Source organism: Phalangium opilio, unplaced genomic scaffold (genome assembly GCF_054372755.1).
Source record: "Phalangium opilio isolate 3A_F unplaced genomic scaffold, DU_Popi_V2 ptg000329l_1, whole genome shotgun sequence".
Lineage (NCBI taxonomy): Eukaryota > Metazoa > Arthropoda > Arachnida > Opiliones > Phalangiidae > Phalangium > Phalangium opilio.
The window spans coordinates 7,387,095-7,407,258 of NW_028324226.1; the positions used below are offsets into that span (position 1 = coordinate 7,387,095).

The 20,164-nt window shown below is 34.4% G+C and overlaps 2 protein-coding genes across 9 annotated transcripts in view; one reads left to right on the plus strand and one right to left on the minus strand.

Moving 5' to 3' along the window:
- LOC149610608 (potassium voltage-gated channel protein Shaw-like) overlaps window positions 1-20,164 on the minus strand; it is a 519,915-nt gene that overhangs the window by 304,063 nt on the left and 195,688 nt on the right. The window lies entirely within an intron of this gene.
- On the plus strand, window positions 2,289-18,416 carry LOC149610620 (uncharacterized). Of its 3 annotated transcripts, none has more exons than XM_089859359.1 (7): window positions 2,289-4,441; window positions 9,923-9,984; window positions 13,657-13,700; window positions 14,416-14,528; window positions 14,645-14,752; window positions 14,827-14,904; window positions 16,671-17,949. In XM_089859359.1, the coding sequence occupies exons 2-7, from the start codon at window positions 9,929-9,931 to the stop codon at window positions 16,710-16,712; spliced, it is 441 nt and encodes a 146-aa protein (XP_089715485.1). In that variant the 5' UTR covers window positions 2,289-4,441; window positions 9,923-9,928; the 3' UTR covers window positions 16,713-17,949. The 3 variants fall into 3 exon arrangements, with proteins under 3 accessions (XP_089715485.1, XP_089715484.1, XP_089715486.1); XM_089859358.1 differs by lacking the exon at window positions 2,289-4,441 and adding an exon at window positions 9,240-9,826; XM_089859360.1 differs by lacking the exons at window positions 2,289-4,441; window positions 16,671-17,949 and adding exons at window positions 9,253-9,826; window positions 18,232-18,416.

The window sequence follows — 20,164 nt, forward strand, 5'->3', positions numbered from 1 at the left end:
TTATAAATCCTACATGGTCAACTGCTAAGTTCTGGTTCAAAAAAAGGCGTTTCACTTGGTCGCAAATTCGAACGATTTTGCGTTAATTTCATTGACATGAGACGTAAAAAATCGATACAAAACCAAATTTAACTAGCACAGTATTGCACCCTCAAAACGTCTCTTTCATCAGAGGTCAGGTTTTTCATTGGCTGCTAAACGTAACGAGAGCTAGGTTGCAACGTGGTATTCGTAAGAAACGTCAAACCACTTTGAAGGGTGAAGGATAGATTCCTTGTATTTTTCCATTGCTTTTATGTGGGTCGTGGCAGTTAGGGTCGAATGGCCCAGCTGGTATTAGGAACTCTCTCTCTCAATCCTATTGCGCTGGTGCCTCGTCTACCGATCCTTCACCCATTGCCCGGACGCTGACTCCGGCGAACCCTGAAAGGTCGAGCTCGTATTCGACCAATCGTTAAAAGTAGCGTCGGGGTCTCAGGGGTATTATGGCTTTTCTCCAGTGACCCCTTAGACTCGGTTTAGAAGCGGACTAGGGCGACCGCCCTGTCAGGCTTGTAGCCACTTTTTCTTTCGATCAACTAAGCGGCGATAATGTAACAGCTGAAGAATATATTTAACCCGCAATATTTCTGGTTTCACCCTGGCTAGTTGCAAGGCTCTCTTCCCTTTGATAGTGGCTTTATTAAAAGAGATATATCTCTCCTTTGGTCAAAAGTCGAAATAGCGAGTCAGAGAAGTGGGAAATTTTATCATTTTACGTTGAGTATATTATATTTTATACTTCATACCTCGAAGTCAATGCGTTCCGTAACTTCCCAGTAATTAATATAGCAGAATCATCACGAGAATTGTGTTTGTATTCGCCACGTAAAATTGCTCTCCTGATCTAACTTATACATAAATGATTAGCTTTTACACAGTATGTTTATCTAGAGCTACAAAAGGAAATATTTACTCAACGTGAAATTCTAATATTTGCAGCTCAATCATTGTATTATCTGGCAGAAATGACAACCCTTTCGCGTTGTTATTTTTATGCAAGCCTCTGTTAAACCATGGATATGTATAAATACTTTGTATTATGGATTCCGAACTATTCTAAAATGCTGGCCACCAAATACGCAATACACTCGCGGATGTGAGGTGGCTCTAAATTGAGTCGGAAAAAGCTAGGTCTCGTGGGGAAAAGGAACTGTGGCTCTCCATCCTGGCACCATGGGAGAAAATAGAACTTCTTTCTCCCTCACAAGGCCGGGGGGGGGGATTGAAAGTCATCTTTTTTTTCTCAGCTGAACTGGCGCCTAAGTGAAATGCTTTGTGGAAGGTTAGCGTTGGGAATTCATAATACGTAGAATTTATACCTATCCATGGCTAAACCAACTTAGAGCTATAGTTCAAGAATGACGCGAGAATTGACTACAGTCGGTTTTGAAGTCCATCTTCCTATTAAGTGTGGACTAAGCCTTTGACAGCGATTCACCAGGCGTCGCTTTACGAGAATCTATGACGTTCAACCTTGGCCACTTCATGCCAACTGTTAGTAACCAGTGACAAACTTATGGAATATATGTTATGAATTTACCTTAAAAGTTATTCATGATCGAATGATATTTTGATTGCGAGAGGATATATATCATTCGTTGTCTGCTAGACACTTTATTTCCCCTAAGACTTCTAAACCTAATAGGAAGTAGGCCTAATAAGGCGTATTTACCCACAAGTACAAAATCGATGTCCTTTGAAAAAAAAGAACATAGTACTCGTGATTGCTAGTCCCTTTTAATAAATGTCCTTTGGTAATACGAGGTAGTGACGGTAGGCGCCTTCTGGGTCAACATCATTCTCTTCAGATCTTCATTGTATCCTTCAAGATTTGCCCGGATATGATTAGGATACTCTCCTTCGCCAAATCTCTAGTGTATAAATGCCAATCTTTGGGCAAACACTCTAGTCTCCAGTCCTCGAAAAAATATGAAACAAGATTGAGTTGCGCTCTTATAAATGAATCAAGACTCCCGTCCTTCCTTGTGGTCAGACGCTGTCTTATACAATTGAACGTCAAAGTAATTTTAAAGAAGTCGACAGATATCAAAATCGATTGTAAAGCATTTGAAAAAAGAATTCAAAGAAATAAAGTTTAACTTGAAGACGATTCCACTTTCAATGGAAAGCACTACCATAATAAAAATCTTCTCAAACATCAATTAAATAACCTTTCATGAACCCTGTTAATTTCATGGAAATCTCCATGATATTATCACTTCTTGAATAGTCTTTGGAAAGCCTTGTCGCCTTGCTCAAAAGTGAACATCAGAAAATCGAGTTGACTTCACTTCATAAACTTTGCGATTATATAGAAGACAGAGGTGAAAATAAGAGGGTAATTAAAACTAACCATGCTCGTTTCGTCCAGTTACTATTAACCGATTTTACATTTTAATTTACTGAAAATTGTTTTATTGGGGAAGAGCAAACTGCGCTACTGCATCGGCACCTATTGATAAAATGAAGAAGTATATAATTATCAAGAAAATGTATAGAGAATCAAGGGTATGAATAAGCAACCTAACTCCCATTTGATTTATGAAGTGTTAGATCAGGTATGGTTAAATCTACGATACATTTTTCGTCTATTTAAAACCGTATGGTGCTGATAGAAATAGAGTTAATTTTATCAATTTCGGTTATTCGTAATGTAGCAATTCTATCAGATAATATGGATTTTCCAAGTTAATAGGTCTTAGAGTTGTCTTCTGCCGTCACCCTGCGGGATTTCACGATTTCTTCAAAATATCGGAATCTCGAAAGAATTAGAAATTTTCATGATTTTGGAAGTTTATCAGATATTTCGTGTTAAATACTAGGCATTCTTTTGAAGGGAATGACTGCTCCCTTCCCAGTTATAGGTGTTAGAACTTTTCGTCATTTCGCAATTTCGTCAGAGATTTCATGATCTCGCAATATTATCAGAGATTTTAGGATCCCGCAATTTTATCAGGGATTTCATGATCTTGCAAATTTATCAGGGTTTACGGTTTTTCGCAGTTTATAGGTCTTTGGGTGGAGATAAAACTCGCTTGTCTAGGTCTGCGAGGAAAACATTAAATACTGGCCATTCTTCTGAACAGAATGACATAGGATATAACAGGGTAAAATTTATTTTCAAAAGAAATACGATTGCGCTGAAATTAAAAACCACGTACACGTTTTAATTCGAACAGACAGATAGCAATATATTCATATTCTTTCAAGGTTGTATAATGAAACTTATAAAACGTAGCCCTTGCTTTAGGTATTGATAGTTCGAAATTTGAAATTAAGAAAACTTGATCTTTTTATTGGTGAAAGTCATTTTAGAATCGGTTTACTTGTTCCAGAGGTTACTCCTTACATACATACAAGCTAAACATTTTTACCTCTTTTTAATTCTGCAAAGCCGATAGACCCGTGTAGGTAAAACCTTAGGCCCGTTTGTGATGTTGAACGAAAAATTCACACTTTCTTAGGGTTAGCTTTCCATATAGAAACTGTATATTTTTATTCTAGAGGACCGGTAGAACCTTCTAGATAATCAGAAGCCACACCCTGAAGTAATTTTAAAGAAAACAATAACATATTTTAGGCTTAGCGTCCCATAGTAAAAGTATGGGACTTTTAGTGGGCCAGCGCATCAAATAACTCAGAAACTACAGCGAAATTGAGGTTCGGAGTACTTTTAAATTAACGAAAAATGATTGAATGATTTTAATAAATTAGTAAATTATAGTAAACCGTTATTTGCTGTAGATAGTAATTGGGTTTGTTTATGTCAGGGATTTCATGATCTCTCAATTGTATCAGACATTACGGTTTTTTGCAGTTTATATGTCTTAGAATGAAAATAGAACTCCCTGCGAGGAAAACATTAAATACTGGCCATTCTTCTGAACAGAATGATATAGAAGATTAAATTTATTTTCAAAAGAAATACGACTGCGCTGAAATTAATGAACAACACGAATTCATTCGAACAGCCTGACATAACAGATAGCAATTATATTCATATTCATTCAAGTTTGCATATTGAAACTAATAACACGTAGCCTTTAAAACTTTCACTTTTAATTAATGTGTGAGAGAGATTTTGGTGATCTTAATAAGAAATTACAGATGACAATATGTATTAAACTTAAACTGCCCTATAAAGTAGTAAAAATACGCCGTAGCTTTAGCATTTTAAACGTTTCACTTGATAACGTAAGTCATAATAATATAGTGTGTTGCGGTCTGATAATCAAATCTTTTAAGTAGTTTTTTCTGCAGAAACTTATGTTTAGTATTTACTTTTAGGTTGAAATGGATCTGAAATGTGTTGTTATTTTCTCTGTTCTGGCTTCAGTCAGTTCGAGATCATTTAGTGGATTAACAGGGGATCGGTACTTGTTGGCGTTAAAACTATGTAGTAAGTTTTATCTGTACTGTTCATTTATGCATGAATATTTCGTAATCACGATAAAGTTAGTTATTTATTCTTACTTGAAAGATTCTAAGACCATATGTAATGCTCAAAAAGAGAATTCTTAGAAACATTTGTACTCTGATATTTTTGCAAAACTAATTTGAACGTGAAAAAGATCCAAATTTAAACTTTCATTAAAATTAAGTTACGCGGTTTTATTATAAAAATTGGCAATCTCTTACTATACAAATGCTGCAATGCACATCTTACAGAAATAAAAGTTGGCTGAGTTTGAAGTTTAGCTTGTGGAAATTTCGATTAAAATAAAATTACGAAGATTTGAACGAAACTTTCATAACATGAACATCATTTACACAAGCCAAATTATAAGCTTTAAGAAGAGTAAAATTCCATGTTGCTTTAAGTTAAATCTTACAGGAATGAAAAAGTAAAGTCCAAGTAAAACCAGAAATTTATCATTGACTCTGATATTTTGGTTGGAAAAATGCGATTTCGCGTTAAAATTGTGAATTTCATTTGATTGTACAAATTGGTATTTTAAATAACTCAACTTTTAATAGCTACTTTTGAAAAAGAAAATTCCTCAAATAATATGTTAGAAAAGTCGCTACGATCGCCCATAAAAGTCATCCATAACACAATATTTATAATAAAATACGTAAAAGTCTTGTACAACTTTGTAGAAGCATCTAACCATGGAGAAAATTGGAACGATGTCCCATGTGTAAAAGAAATTGCGGACTTAATATTTCGGAACTACGTAGAAGAACGTCGAGGTTCCAAAATCCGCGAGGTGCGAGCCTGTGCCCCTAAAAATATCTATTTAAAACGCTTCTCAAACATCAATAAAATAACTTTCTATGAACCCCGATTATTTCATGGAAACTTCCATGATATTACCACTCTTTGAATAGTCTTTTGAAAGCCTTAGCGACATGTGCACATTTCGACATCACCGGGACGAGTGGACTCCATTTCGAAAGGTTTGCGATTATATAGAAGACGTAAATGAATATAAATATGTGAAGAAAACAAACCATGCTCATTGCGTCCCGCTACTACTTACCGTTTTGACGTAAATATTTTACTGAAAATAGTTTTCCTTGACCAAAGCAAGTTGCGCTGTAGGATGGGCACCTAGAGATAAATTGAAGCTGTGGACCGAAGAGTTTCAGGTAAATTGTGTTTTAAACGATCACGCGTAAATTAATATTGCATTAGTGTAAAAAAAACTCGCCATAAGGGAAGGAAACCATGATCTGAAAATTAAAAACTTAAAAAGAACGCCCATATATTCTATAGACTATTCAAAGGGGGCTAGATCACAGAATATGTAATTTAAGTGAAGCAGTAACTTGTCTCTCCCCGCGTCTCGATCTGCTCGAGAGACTGGCTTGGAGTAGCCCATGGTCGTTTGCGCCACGGATCCATGAAATGTAAAATTTCATGAAGCTCGACCAACAACGAGGAATGTTAGCCACTTTCAAAAGGCACATGCAAGGCTTACCGACAGGATATGGAAGCGCCCACAGAAATACCACTCGTAAATACCGTATTGGACAACAATCTTTTTTCAAAAGTGACCATGAATTTCACCTCAGACTGTGATCGGTTCGCGTGCGCTAAAAACTGGTTCCCTTACCGCTCCTCTTAAGATACAGACTCCATTTCGAGATACAGAGTTAAGACGAAACTACCGATAGGTAGGTCCAAAGACATTAGATTGGACGTCAAAGTTACCAGTCCACCAAAGTCCTTTGTTTTGAAGCCATGTCTAACGTCTTTGGAACCAAAAACTGGATGTCTCTTCTTAAGAAAAAACCATGCTCTAAAACCAGACTCTATTTAACCCCCTTATGTTTATCTTCTTTTTCCAAGAGACAAATAAAATAATCAGGGAATGAGCTATAGCTCAAATTATCTCTGGTGTAGTTGACATGGCCGTTGAACCCAGTAGTTCACGGTCCACCCTGCAGCACCACAAGGGACATACGTTCAATTCATGTTTATACAGAATTATCCATTTGCTTGCGCAGTTTTTAATTAAGTACTTTTGCTTTTCCTTCCGATATAGTTTTTGTTATTACACAAGTCGTTCCCTCGTGGAATAATCTGCATTTCTGATCATGTAATTTTTTTATATTTCAGAAATGTCAAGCAACTGCCGGTAATTCTTAAATTTTCGATACAAATCAGTGATTTCATTTCAAAAATGATATATGAAATATATTGTGTGTTATAAAATTAAAAAATACCTAATGGGCTATTTGATAAAAAATGTGGTAAGTCATGGGATAAAATTATCTGTAGGGTTATGGAATAAAATTATATATTTTGACGTGAAGTGAATTATTTCAAAACTCTCTCGAGCTGGAGGGTAATTATTACGCTATTGTAAAGTGTTTTTTTTTTAAAGAAGTCAAAGAAATAAATTTTAACTTTAAGACCTTTTCACTTTTAATACGACTGCTATGAAATTAATGAATACTCTGTATTAATTCGAACAGTGACTGTGACGTTACAGATAGCAATATATTCATATTCTTTCAAGTTTGAATATTAAAACTAATAAAACTTAGCTTTTAAAATTTTCACTCGAAAATAATGTGGAGGGATTCTCGTGGTTTTATGATCAAAACAAGACATTACAGAAAACAATATGCAGTTAACTTAAACTGCCCTATAAAATGGTAATAATACACGTAGCTTTAGCATTGTAAATTTCTAATATTTTCAGTTTTGAAGACATGATTATAAAACATTAATTATTTAAAAAAAATTAATATATATATATATATATATATATGTATATATTAATTTTTTGCAGTTTTTCCAAGAAAATAGGCCCTTCAGGGATAGCAATATATAATTTCAACTTACATTAGGTATTGATAGTTTCAAATATATGAAACTATGAAAACTTGATCTTAATGAGCTATATTTTGTTATTTCGAAATCGAAAATAAAATTAGATCCTTTGGCTATCGTCATTTTCTGAGGACACGTCGCATTTAAAAAAAAATAATTAGCGGACAATTTTTTGGTACTTTTTCTTTATGATTTTGTTGTTCTTTTAATAGTCTTTTGTTGTTCTTTTAATAGTCTTAGGTTTGTTTAGGTCAGCGAGGAAAACATTAAATACTGGCCATTCTTCTGGACAGAATGACATAGTATATGACAAGATAATATTTCTTTTCAAAAGAAATACGACTGCGATGAAATTAATTCGGGCAGTCATACCTTACATCAGAAGTGAGATGAGACTAGAAGTGAAGGGCTCTAGCATTGACAGTAGATCCTGGCACTAGTGAACAAATTTGAGGATTATATGCCGCTTCCCACGCGCCTACACTACTGAGAAAAAATTGGTCGAGTTCCAAAAACATTTCCTACCCCCTTCCCCTCAACCTCAAACAACGGAACACGGACGTGGCTGCTTGAATCTAGTTCGGCCGCTACCGCCACGAGCGTCTCACGTTTTGGAGGGAAAATTCAGAAACCACTACTAGAGGGCCAACCGTTCTTGTGTTATCAAGAATATTCACTTTCGCCGAGTGAAGTACTTGGTTAGCTCAATACTTCTGGTCTCATCTCACTTCTGCTTACATACAATAATATATTAGTTTTCTAATAACACGTAACATTTTAAACCATCACTCGTAAATAATGTATAGTGACTCTCGTGGTTTTATGATCAAAATATGAAATTACAGATAACAATATGAATTAAACTTAAACTGTCCTATAAAATAGTAATAATACACGTAGTTTTAGCATTTTAAACTTGTCATTGTATAACGTAAGTCATAACATAAGTTTATAACTTATCGTAAACTTATGGTCATAATAATAGAGACTGTAGCGGTTTGAAGATCAAAATCTTTTATCTTTTAAGTAGTTTTTTCTACAGAAACTAAAGTTTACTATTTCTTTTTAGGTTGAAATATGGATCTGAAATGTGTTGTTATTTCCTTTATTCTGGCTTCAATCATTTCGAGATCATTTGGTGCAATAACAAAGGATCAAGGGTTTTCATGATCTCGCAATTTTATCAGGGATTTCATGATCTCCCAATTTTATCAGGGATTTCATGATCTCGCAATTTTATCAGGGTTTTCATGATCTCGCAATTTGATCAGGTTTTTCATGATCTCGCAATTTGATCAGGTTTTTCATGATCTCGCAATTTGATCAGGTTTATCATGATCTCGCAATTTTATCAGGGATTTCATGATCTCGCAATTTGATCAGGTTTTTCATGATCTCGCAATTTGATCAGGGATTTCATGATCTCGCAATTTGATCAGGGTTTTCATGATCTCGCAATTTGATCAGGTTTTTCATGATCTCGCAATTTGATCAGGGATTTCATGATCTCGCAATTTGATCAGGGATTTCATGATCTCGCAATTTGATCAGGTTTTTCATGATCTCGCAATTTTATCAGGGATTTCATGATCTCGCAATTTGATCAGGTTTTTCATGATCTCGCAATTTGATCAGGTTTTTCATGATCTCGCAATTTGATCAGGTTTTTCATGATCTCGCAATTTGATCAGGGTTTTCATGATCTCGCAATTTGATCAGGTTTTTCATGATCTCGCAATTTGATCAGGTTTTTCATGATCTCGCAATTTGATCAGGGTTTTCATGATCTCGCAATTTGATCAGGGTTTTCATGATCTCGCAATTTGATCAGGTTTTTCATGATCTCGCAATTTGATCAGGGATTTCATGATCTCGCAATTTGATCAGGGATTTCATGATCTCGCAATTTTATCAGGGATTTCATGATCTCGCAATTTGATCAGGTTTTTCATGATCTCGCAATTTGATCAGGTTTCTCATGATCTCTCAATTTTATCAGGGATTTCATGATCTGGCAATTTGATCAGTTATTCATGATCTCGCAATTAGATCCGGTTTTTCATGATCTCGCAATTTGATCAGGTTTTTCATGATCTCGGAATTTGATCAGGTTTCTCATGATCTCGCAATTTTATCAGGGATTTCATGATCTCGCAATTTTATCAGGGATTTCATGATCTCGCAATTTGATCAGGTTTTTCATGATCTCGCAATTTTATCAGGGATTACGGTTTTTCGCAGTTAATAATGATAGGTCTGCATTGAAAACATTAATACTGGTCATTCTTCTGAACAGAATGACATGGTGTATAACAATATACTATTTATTTTCAAAAGAATTATAACTGCTATGAAATTATTGAACAATAGGTATTGTTTCGAGAATCTCATGGTTTTATGAACAAAATATTACATTACAATATGTACTAAACTTTAACTGCCATATAAAATAATAGTAATACACGTAGCTTTAGCATTTTAAACATTTCACTTGATAACGTAAGTTATGATAATGTAGAGAGAGAGTGTCATAAAATCATAATTCTTTTAAGTACTTTTTTTCAACATAAAGTTAAATTCTCAATTTCTTTTTAGTTTGAAATGGGTCTGAAATGCGTTATTGTTTTATTTTTCCTGGCTTCAATCAATTCGAAAGTATTCTATGAGAGCGATAGCTCTCTTAGATAAGACCTCATACCGACTTCAATGTATAAGGATGGTTTTTTGATTGGTTATAACTTTTTTTGTATCGTATTAACTGCTTTGAAAAAATTCCACAGAACTACAATTCGGGCCCTCAATATGTGGTTAAAATTTCAAAAAGATCCACTCATTAGTTTATTTTATAAAAAATAAAGTTGCTAAGGGTGGTTTTCATTTGCATAAAATTAATCAGCCCTTTTGGTGAAAAAGTTAAATTTTCCCATAGAAATAACATGGAGTTTTTTTCAAATTTAGCCATTTTGTGGCCACCTTTTTGACATGAAATATTCGTTTGTTACGTTTGGGAACGGTTTTATATCAAAATTTAAACCTTTTTCTAGGACCATTTTTAAGGTTTTTGAGAAAAATTAATTTTAAGTATGTTTAATTTTAAATTTTAAAAATACCCCAATCTGCGATATTTTAGCATTTATACACTGTTTTATTAGGAAATATCAGCGAGACCAATGTTGGCCTTTTTTAACGTATAGTTGCCTCATAATAATCCGATTGTTTCTTCTTAATGCCTTTTGGTTGGAATGGCCTATCGATAGTGAGATAAGACGGCTTTAATATTGTTGCAGTGACGTTGACGCGGCCGCTACAGCGACGCCATCAAAACACACGGGTCTAAATTGTCGCGGATATAGTCAAATTCAAACTAGCTTAATGGACATTTTAACTTTTCCCTACTAATTATTCTGGATTACCAATAAAAGATAATTAAACTAGACTCCCAATTAAAGATAAATAAACTAGACTCCCAATTAAAGATAAATAAACTAGATTACGAATTTAAATAATTAAAGTACTTTACCAATTAAACGTTCTTAAAATAAATTATCAATTAGAGTTAATTAAACTAGACTACCAATTAGAGGTTATTAAACTAGATTACCAATTAAGGGTTACTAATTAAATTACCAATTAAGGGTTACTAATTAAATTACCAATTAAGGGTTACTAATTAAATTACCAATTAAGGGTTACTAATTAAATTACCAATTAAGGGTTACTAATTAAATTACCAATTAAGGGTTACTAATTAAATTACCAATTAAGGGTTACTAATTAAATTACCAATTAAGGGTTACTAATTAAATTACCAATTAAGGGTTACTAATTAAATTACCAATTAAGGGTTACTAATTAAATTACCAATTAAGGGTAATTAATCTAGATTACCAATTAAGGGCAACTAATCTAGATTACCAATTAAGGGTAATTAATCTAGATTACCAATTAAGGGTAATTAATCTAGATTACCAATTAAGGGTAATTAAACTAGATTACCGACGACCGGTAATTAAGCTAGATTACCGACGACCGGTAATTAAGCTAGATTACCGACGACCGGTAATTAAGCTAAATTACCGACGACCGGTAATTAAGCTAGATTACCGACGACCGGTAATTAAGCTAGATTACCGACGACCGGTAATTAAGCTAGATTACCGACGACCGGTAATTAAGCTAGATTAGCGACGACCGGTAATTAAGCTAGATTACCGACGACCGGTAATTAAGCTAGATTACCGACGACCGGTAATTAAGCTAGATTAACGATGACCAATAATTAAGCTAGATTACCGACGACCGGTAATTAAGCTAGATTACCGACGACCGGTAATTAAGCTAGATTACCGACGACCGGTAATTAAGCTAGATTACCGACGACCGGTAATTAAGCTAGATTACCGACGACCGGTAATTAAGCTAGATTACCGACGACCGGTAATTAAGCTAGATTACCGACGACCGGTAATTAAGCTAGATTACCGACGACCGGTAATTAAGCTAGATTACCGACGACCGGTAATTAAGCTAGATTACCGACGACCGGTAATTAAGCTAGATTACCGACGACCGGTAATTAAGCTAGATTAACGACGACCGGTAATTAAGCTAGATTACCGACGACCGGTAATTAAGCTAGATTACCGACGACCGGTAATTAAGCTAGATTACCGACGACCGGTAATTAAGCTAGATTACCGACGACCGGTAATTAAGCTAGATTACCGACGACCGGTAATTAAGCTAGATTACCGACGACCGGTAATTAAGCTAGATTAACGATGACCGGTAATTAAGCTAGATTACCGACGACCGGTAATTAAGCTAGATTACCGACGACCGGTAATTAAGCTAGATTACCGACGACCGGTAATTAAGCTAGATTAACGACGACCGGTAATTAAGCTAGATTACCGACGACCGGTAATTAAGCTAGATTACCGACGACCGGTAATTAAGCTAGATTACCGACGACCGGTAATTAAGCTAGATTACCGACGACCGGTAATTAAGCTAGATTACCGACGACCGGTAATTAAGCTAGATTAACGATGACCGGTAATTAAGCTAGATTACCGACGACCGGTAATTAAGCTAGATTACCGACGACCGGTAATTAAGCTAGATTACCGACGACCGGTAATTAAGCTAGATTACCGACGACCGGTAATTAAGCTAGATTACCGACGACCGGTAATTAAGCTAGATTACCGACGACCGGTAATTAAGCTAGATTAACGACGACCGGTAATTAAGCTAGATTACCGACGACCGGTAATTAAGCTAGATTAACGACGACCGGAAATTAAGCTAGATTACCGAAGACCGGTAATTAAGCTAGATTACCGACGACCGGTAATTAAGCTAGATTACCGACGACCGGTAATTAAGCTAGATTACCTACGACCGGTAATTACCGATGGACGCGCAACGCCCTAAGACTTTTTCTTCCATATTTTCTAAACAATTTTAATTAATATGAAGACTGAAGTGACAGATATTAATAAAAACTGTCATTGTAGACAAAGACTGGAAAGTGTAAAAGATAAGGTTTGAAAATGAATTGCCTGAAGTAACAGATATTAAAATTTTCACTTTTGAAGACATCATTATAAAACATCAATTATTTTAAAAAATTCTTATCTTACTTTTTTTCACCAAAATTACTTCGGGAAAGTATTTTAAAAAGGAACATGCGCGTTATTTTAAAAATACTACGGCTTTACATTTTATTTTTTATCAAAAATTTAAAATTAGGTAGAAACGTGAGAAAATCGTTGAGAGCTTACAAAATATAAACCGTATTAAAACTTTACAAAACGTATTCTTAAATTGTAAAGCTTTCAAAGTATTAAATATTAACGTGCTGTGTTGCTCTCAAAGATCACGATCAATCTACAGATCTTTTCGACACTAATAACTAAATCACAAAGAAAAGGCCTATATTATTTTCCGCTTCGCAATATTTTCAATTTCAAAATATAAAAATTTAAACTCTTCAAGAGAAATCTTTTCAGATATCCAAGCATTTGAATCTCCTAGAATCAAATGTTAGTTGTAAGTAAAACCAGTACCAAGCTAGTATCCCTTAAACCCTTCAAGGTGACCACTACTATTGAGGACAAAATAGTTGGTAAATATTGCTGAAAAATATTTTGGGAAAATGAAATTTGTGAAAAAAAGTAAGATAAGAATTTTTTAAAATAATTGATGTTTTATAATGATGTCTTCAAAAGTGAAAATTTTAATATCTGTTACTTCAGGCAATTCATTTTCAAACCTTATCTTTTACACTTTCCAGTCTTTGTCTACAATGACAGTTTTTATTAATTTGTTTATGGATCAAGTTTCCGGCTTGTGTTGGATCTATGTAGTAAGTTTTGTCTATATTGTTCATTTGTGCATGATTAAATTTTATCACGATTAAAGCCAGTTATTTATTCTCATTTGAATAATGCTAAAAATTTAAATTTATTAAACCATCTCAAATGCTCAAAACGAGAATGCCTTGATTATTTTGTCATCGGACATTTTTGCACAGTTGAGTTGAAATTAAGAAGATTCGAGTTCAAAATTTTATTAAAATTAAGTGGCGCGGTTTTCATTAAAAAATTGAGGATCTATTATTATGCTTATCGTTCAGAAATAAAAGTTGGCCGAGTTCGAAGTTTAGCTTGAGGAAATTTTCGCTTTTAACACTCCATTAAAATAAGATTGCGGAGATTTAAAAGAAACTTAATATGAACCTCATTTACACAAGCCAAATTGTAAGCTTTAAAAACAGTAAAATTCCATGCTGCTTAAAGTTAAATCTTATACATTAAAGAAAAAGCAATTCCCGAGAAAAACCAGAAATTTATCATTGACTTTGATATTTTGGTTGAAAAATGCGATATGCGTTTAAATTGTGAACTATACATTTGATTGTACAAATTGGTATCTTAAATAACTCTGCTTTTAACAACTACTTTTGAAAAAGAAAGTTCTTCAGAAAATATGTTAGACAAAGTCGCTACGATCGCCCAGAAAAGTCATCTATGACACAATATTTATAACGAAATTCGTAAAAGTCTCGTACAACTTTTTAGAGGCAACTAACCACGGAGAAAATTGGAACGATGTCCCTTGTGTTAAAAAAATTACGGACTTAATTTTTCAAAGATGTAATGAAATACATGAATGTTCCGACAGAAAGATATACGTAAGTGTGACCCTAAAAAATTTATTTAAAACGCTTCTCAAACATCAATTAAATAACCTTTTATGAACCCTGTTAATTTCATGGAAATTTCCATGATATTATCACTCCTTGAACAGTCTTTGGAAAACCTTGTCTCCATGTGCACAGGAAATCATCTATACCAGGAGTGGCCGGCATTTCAAAGGCTTTGCGATTATGTAGAAAGGGGAAATGAAAATGATGAGGTACTAAAAACTAACCAAGCTCATTATGTCCAGTTAATATTAACCGTTTTTACTTTATAATTTACTGAAAATAGTTTTACTGGGAAATGGTAGACTGCGCTACTGGATCTCTATCTCAAGATAAAGCGAAGTTGTTTACCAAAGAGTTTAAGGTAACTTGTGTTTTAAACGATCAAAGGTAAATCGCCATTTTATAAGTTTAAAAGTGAAATCGAGTGAAAACTGTGAAGTAGTGGAAAGAATGAGCTGAAAAGTAAGGTCCAAAGACGTTATACAGGACGTCAACGTTACCAGTCCACCAAAGTCCTTTTGTTTGAAGCCATGTCTAACGTCTTTGGACCCAAAAACTGGATGTTCCTTCTTAATATAAACTAGTTAATGATTGGCGTTAGATAAGATAGATAAAGCAATGAAGTGAAGTTTTCGGAATTTCTGTGTACTGCGAACGCGGTCCGGAAATTGCGAACACGTTTGCTCCGATTTGCCAACTGCGAACGCGGTGACAGACACAGACAGACAGAAACACACACACACAGGTACGTCCAGTGTATTACCTCTCCGTGACGTCATCGTCACTCGGAGAGGTAAAAAGATGCTCAAAAACCAGACTTTATTTTACCCCTGACTTTTGAAAAGAATATATCCATCTTAATTTTGTTTTCAAGAGACAAATAGAATAATGAGGGAATGAGCTAAGCATAGGGCTCGGGGATCGGTTAACTATTATTCAAATATATTCACATACCAAAATTTGTAAAACGAAGATTATATAAAAGTATTTCGTCTCGATTTTTTTCGGAAAAAGGTAGAGTGATGCAATTATTAATCGTAAGTATTTTTTCCGAAAAACTAAAATTTTTAACATAATCAGAAGAATTTTAGTCCAAAAACCTTTTTTGCGATACCTTTTATTCGATTTCGAATAAAAAATTATGATCCATACGTTTCTTGATACAAATGTGGTTTTGGTTTCTTTTATCGATTAGTATTTGGACGAGTAACCGCCATTATTATTTTTTACGATAAACTTTGATCATTTTTAAATTGTTATAGCTATATATTAACGAAAAAACGCAAAGTTTAAATCATTGAAAAATGATTGTATTTAAAAACCTGATAATGGTAAGAACTATCAATAAAAACATTGTGATTGTCAATACTATCAGAAGTATATAATACTTCTCTTCGAGAGAAGTGTACCACAAAGTGTGGTAACATGAGAACTTGAAAACAAACTAAACCGAATCACATACGCGAAAAATAGTACCCTCATCACTACTCTATTAGCACTTGACTATTTCCTAAGACGTGCACACTGTTAAAAAATATTGTCCAAAATCGGATGTAAATGGATCCAAACGGCTGACTCTGAGACAGCACAGTTTTTAATCTATTTTTGGATAACGTAACTAGTGTCCAAAAAGGGAGGGTCGAACGAAAAGCCAGATTTGAAGCCTCTTCCAAAATTGGATCCAGAATCATCTATTAAGGGATCGATTATTACCCAGAAATGGTCAAGATTTTATTCACACATCAATCAAACCCTCATTGGACAATTTCTAACCGATATTGGACTAATATCAAGCGCATATTGGTGTAATATCTAACCGACAGTGGACAACTGTCGAACAATATTGGAGTCACATGAAGCCAATATAGAGGCTAGATTTTTATTTCATCGAGTGATGATTGTTTTGGAACGTTCTGTTCACGACGTGTTCATCTGCCTGTGTGTTTGTTAGTCTGTCTGCCTGTTGTTACACCTCAGGGGATCGCGTTCGCAGTTTCCTAATCTGAACAAAAGGGTTCTCAATTTCCGAATCGTATTCACAGTTGACGGATATCTGAAAAACTGTACTGACCACTATTCTATTAACTGACATCAACAATCTAACTACACCATTTTATGGTCTTTCAGACACTCGCGAAAGAGGCATACTCTAGGAAAAACGTCTCTTAAAACGATACAACTAGAAGAATAATAAGTAACTTCAGATAAAAATAATTAATATCATATAATTTTGATAAATTATTTGAGAAAAACCTCTCTTAACTGAAAAATCTGTAGTCAAAGTTTATAAAGGACGAGTAACGAAGATTGGGTATGAAGTCGAAAGACTGGATACATTTAATAGTTTTATAAAGCGAGATACTGAGTCTTTACTTCACTGTACCACGAAACTATCTCCAAAGTTAATATAGGGTGAGTATTGATATCGTTAGTTTATAAAAACGGAATAGAGAAGTCGTTTTCAAGTAAATGATCAAAATATGTTTCGAGTGTGACTTTCTGAAATATAGTTGGCGGTAGGAACCAGTGGATTTTTACTTCTCCTGAGAGATAGGCTTTGTGCCTGAAGTGTCTGTCTGTGTTTTGTTTTAACTTCTGCAATTGCTTATCAATAAAGAGAAATTATTGCATATCTAGGTAAATAGGTATGTTGGTGATTCTCAAATATTTTTTTATTTCACTTCCCCATTTTACCTTAACCCTTTTATATTACACTAAAACTTCTTTGTTCGAGTCTAGGGCGTTTATGTTGAGATAATATGGATGGGTTTCGCACCAAGAATCGAAGACATCCATTTTAGAATTAAAGCTAGCATTATCTATTATCCCCTTCTGATGTTAAACATTAATAGTTGTTGCTTGTATCGCCATTTCGACGATACGGTAAGCGGTATCGCGAGATCCCTGGCAAAAATATCACAGATATACACTTTTGGCGCTTGGAGGAAAGTATTTTGCCATAGAGTCCACTAACGTAATAACTAGGGCTTTTTGGAATTGGGTTTTATCGAAAAGATTGTAACAATAATTGAGTTTGGCGATCTGATCATAAATAACTGATACGGAGAAAAACGTATACATGTTAAATTCTAATAAAAAATATTAGTGACAATATTCCAGACGAAAGTCTACTCCAAAAAAATGATTTGGATATTTTTTGCAAAGCTTAAATTACAAAATATTACGCTAAAAGTTAGACTTCAAAGTATGTGGATTTTATAATAGAAAATATTTTTAATTTAACCGAATGTAGAGTAAGACCCTTTTTTCTACATCACTTTTTTTCGAATAATTTTGTCGATTGAATACATTTGTCGGTTAAAATCTTACTAAGATTATTCAATGTCAAAAAATATCATCTAAAATTGTTGAATTGTTTAAACGAATAAACTTCTGAATAGTTTTCGATTATTTGTAGTTAATCGTATTTTTCGAAAAAATCGACCAAAAAACCCCGAGCCCTAGCTAAGCACAAATGATCTCAGTTTGAATTGACTTGGCCGCTGAACTCAGTGGTTCACGGCCACCCTGCAGTACTTCAAGGGACATAGGTTCGATTCCAGTTTGCTCGAGTTGTTTTTAAATTGGTTCTTTTGCTTTTCCTCCCCATATAGTTTTTATTATTATCTGCGGTTCCCTCGTGGAATAATTTACTTTTCTAATCATGTAATTCTTATTTATATTTCAGAAATGTCAATCAAATATCAGTAAATCTTAAATTTTAGATAGAAATCAGCGATTTCATTGCATAAATGAAACAGAAAATATATTGTGTGTTATAAAATTAAAAACTACCTAATGGGATTAATTGGGGTAAAAAATATGGGATAAAATTATCTGTAAGGTTGTGGAATAAAATATACAGGAATGTATGGAGGGGTTGGAATGGCTAAGGTCAAATCCTAATCGGCGTGAAATGATCTTGGAAACAACTGGTGTGGCTTAATTTACGCTAGTGACGTCATAGCCTGACGTAAAAATCGTATTTACCAGTTAAATTATTTTCATTCATTCATTGGCTGCCAAAAAAACTTATTTGCTATAATTCTCCACCCTCTACCCTAGGTCCTCTGCCTAGGCTGAGAGAATCGAATATGAACGCGAACGGCGGCGAATCAGCGCATTTAACTTTAAAAAGTCTAAAAGGTCACTTCTGCCATGCCTTTTTTAACGAGTCATGACATTTTTCGCCATCGGTAGACAGCTAAACAGACGTAGGGGGAGGAGCTACACTTCTCACAAAAAAAAGACTCTCCTCATGTTTCCACCATCAAGGGTACAAGGAAAGCCCCCTTAGCCATTCCAGCCCCTCCATACATTCCTGATATATATAATGTGAAGTGAATTATTTCAAAATTCCCTCGAGTCGAAGGGTAATTATTACGTTGTTGTAACGTATTTAAAAAATAAATAAAATTTAACTTTAAGACCTTTTCACTTTCAATGGAAAGTACTACCCTATCTTCTCAAACATCAATTAAATAACCTTTAATGAACCCTATTAATTTCATGGAAATCTCCATGATTTCATCACTCCTTGAATAGTCTTTGGAAAGCCTTGTCGCCTTGCGCGCAAGTGGACATCACAAAAACGAGTGGATGTCACTTCATAACTAACCATGCTCGTTACGTCCAGTTACTATTAACCGATTTTACTTTTTAATTTACTGAAAATTGTTAAACTGGGGAAGAACAAACTGCGCTACTGCATCGGCACCTATTGATAAAATGATGGAAAATGTATAAGGATATGAAAAAGCAAGAAACTCCCATTTGATTTATGAAGTGTAAGACAGGAATGGTTAAATTAACGATATATCTTTTGGACATTTAACACCATCTGGTCCTGATTGAAAATAGAGTTCAATTTTATTAATTTCGGTTACGTAAAAACTACCATGTATAGCCCTCAGATGAATAGGTAATGGCAACTGTGGATGAGAGGGAAAGTATGACAATGGCCATAGAGCTTGTGTTAAAAATCGCCGACATCAAAGTTTCGCCAAAAACTATTTAGTTTACTAGTGCCTGATGGACTTCCAAAATCGCGATTGAAAGTGGGATCGACTAATCTGCTGAATGTCTGAACGTCTGAACTGCTGAAAATAGTAGAATTCCTACTATCAAATTCTCCCATCCTACCAAACCGTAAACTGTCTGAACCTTTTTGACTATTTTGCTGAAATGCCGAATTCTGAACAGTGAACATTGAAATTAAAGTAAGAGATCGTCTGAACCTTTTTGACTATTTTCCTGAAATGCCGAATTCTGAACAGTGAACATTGAAATTAAAGTACGAGATCGTCTGAACCTTTTTGACTATTTTGCTGAAATGCTGAATTCTGAACCGTGAACTTTGAAATAATGAAATAGAATGGAGACCGTCTGAACTTTTTTGACTATTTTGCTGAAATGCTGAATTCTGAACCGTGAACTTTGAAATTAATGTAAGATAGAGACCGTCTGAACTTTTTTGACTATTTTGCTGAAATGCCGAATTCTGAACCGAAATTAATGTAAGATAGAGACCGTCTGAACTTTTTTGACTAATTTGCTGAAATGCCGAATTCTGAACCGTGAATTTTGGAAATGAAGTAGAATGGAGACCGTCTGAACTTTTT

Coding starts and splice junctions, on each gene's coding strand:
- LOC149610620 (XM_089859359.1), top strand. CDS start 9,929: ATGGGTCTGAAATGCGTTATTGTTTTATTTTTCCTGGCTTCAATCAAT. Junction 14,753..14,826: donor GGGGAAATGAAAATGATGAG/GTACTAAAAACT, acceptor TACTGAAAATAG/TTTTACTGGGAAATGGTAGA. Junction 14,905..16,670: donor TGTTTACCAAAGAGTTTAAG/GTAACTTGTGTT, acceptor ATGGTCTTTCAG/ACACTCGCGAAAGAGGCATA.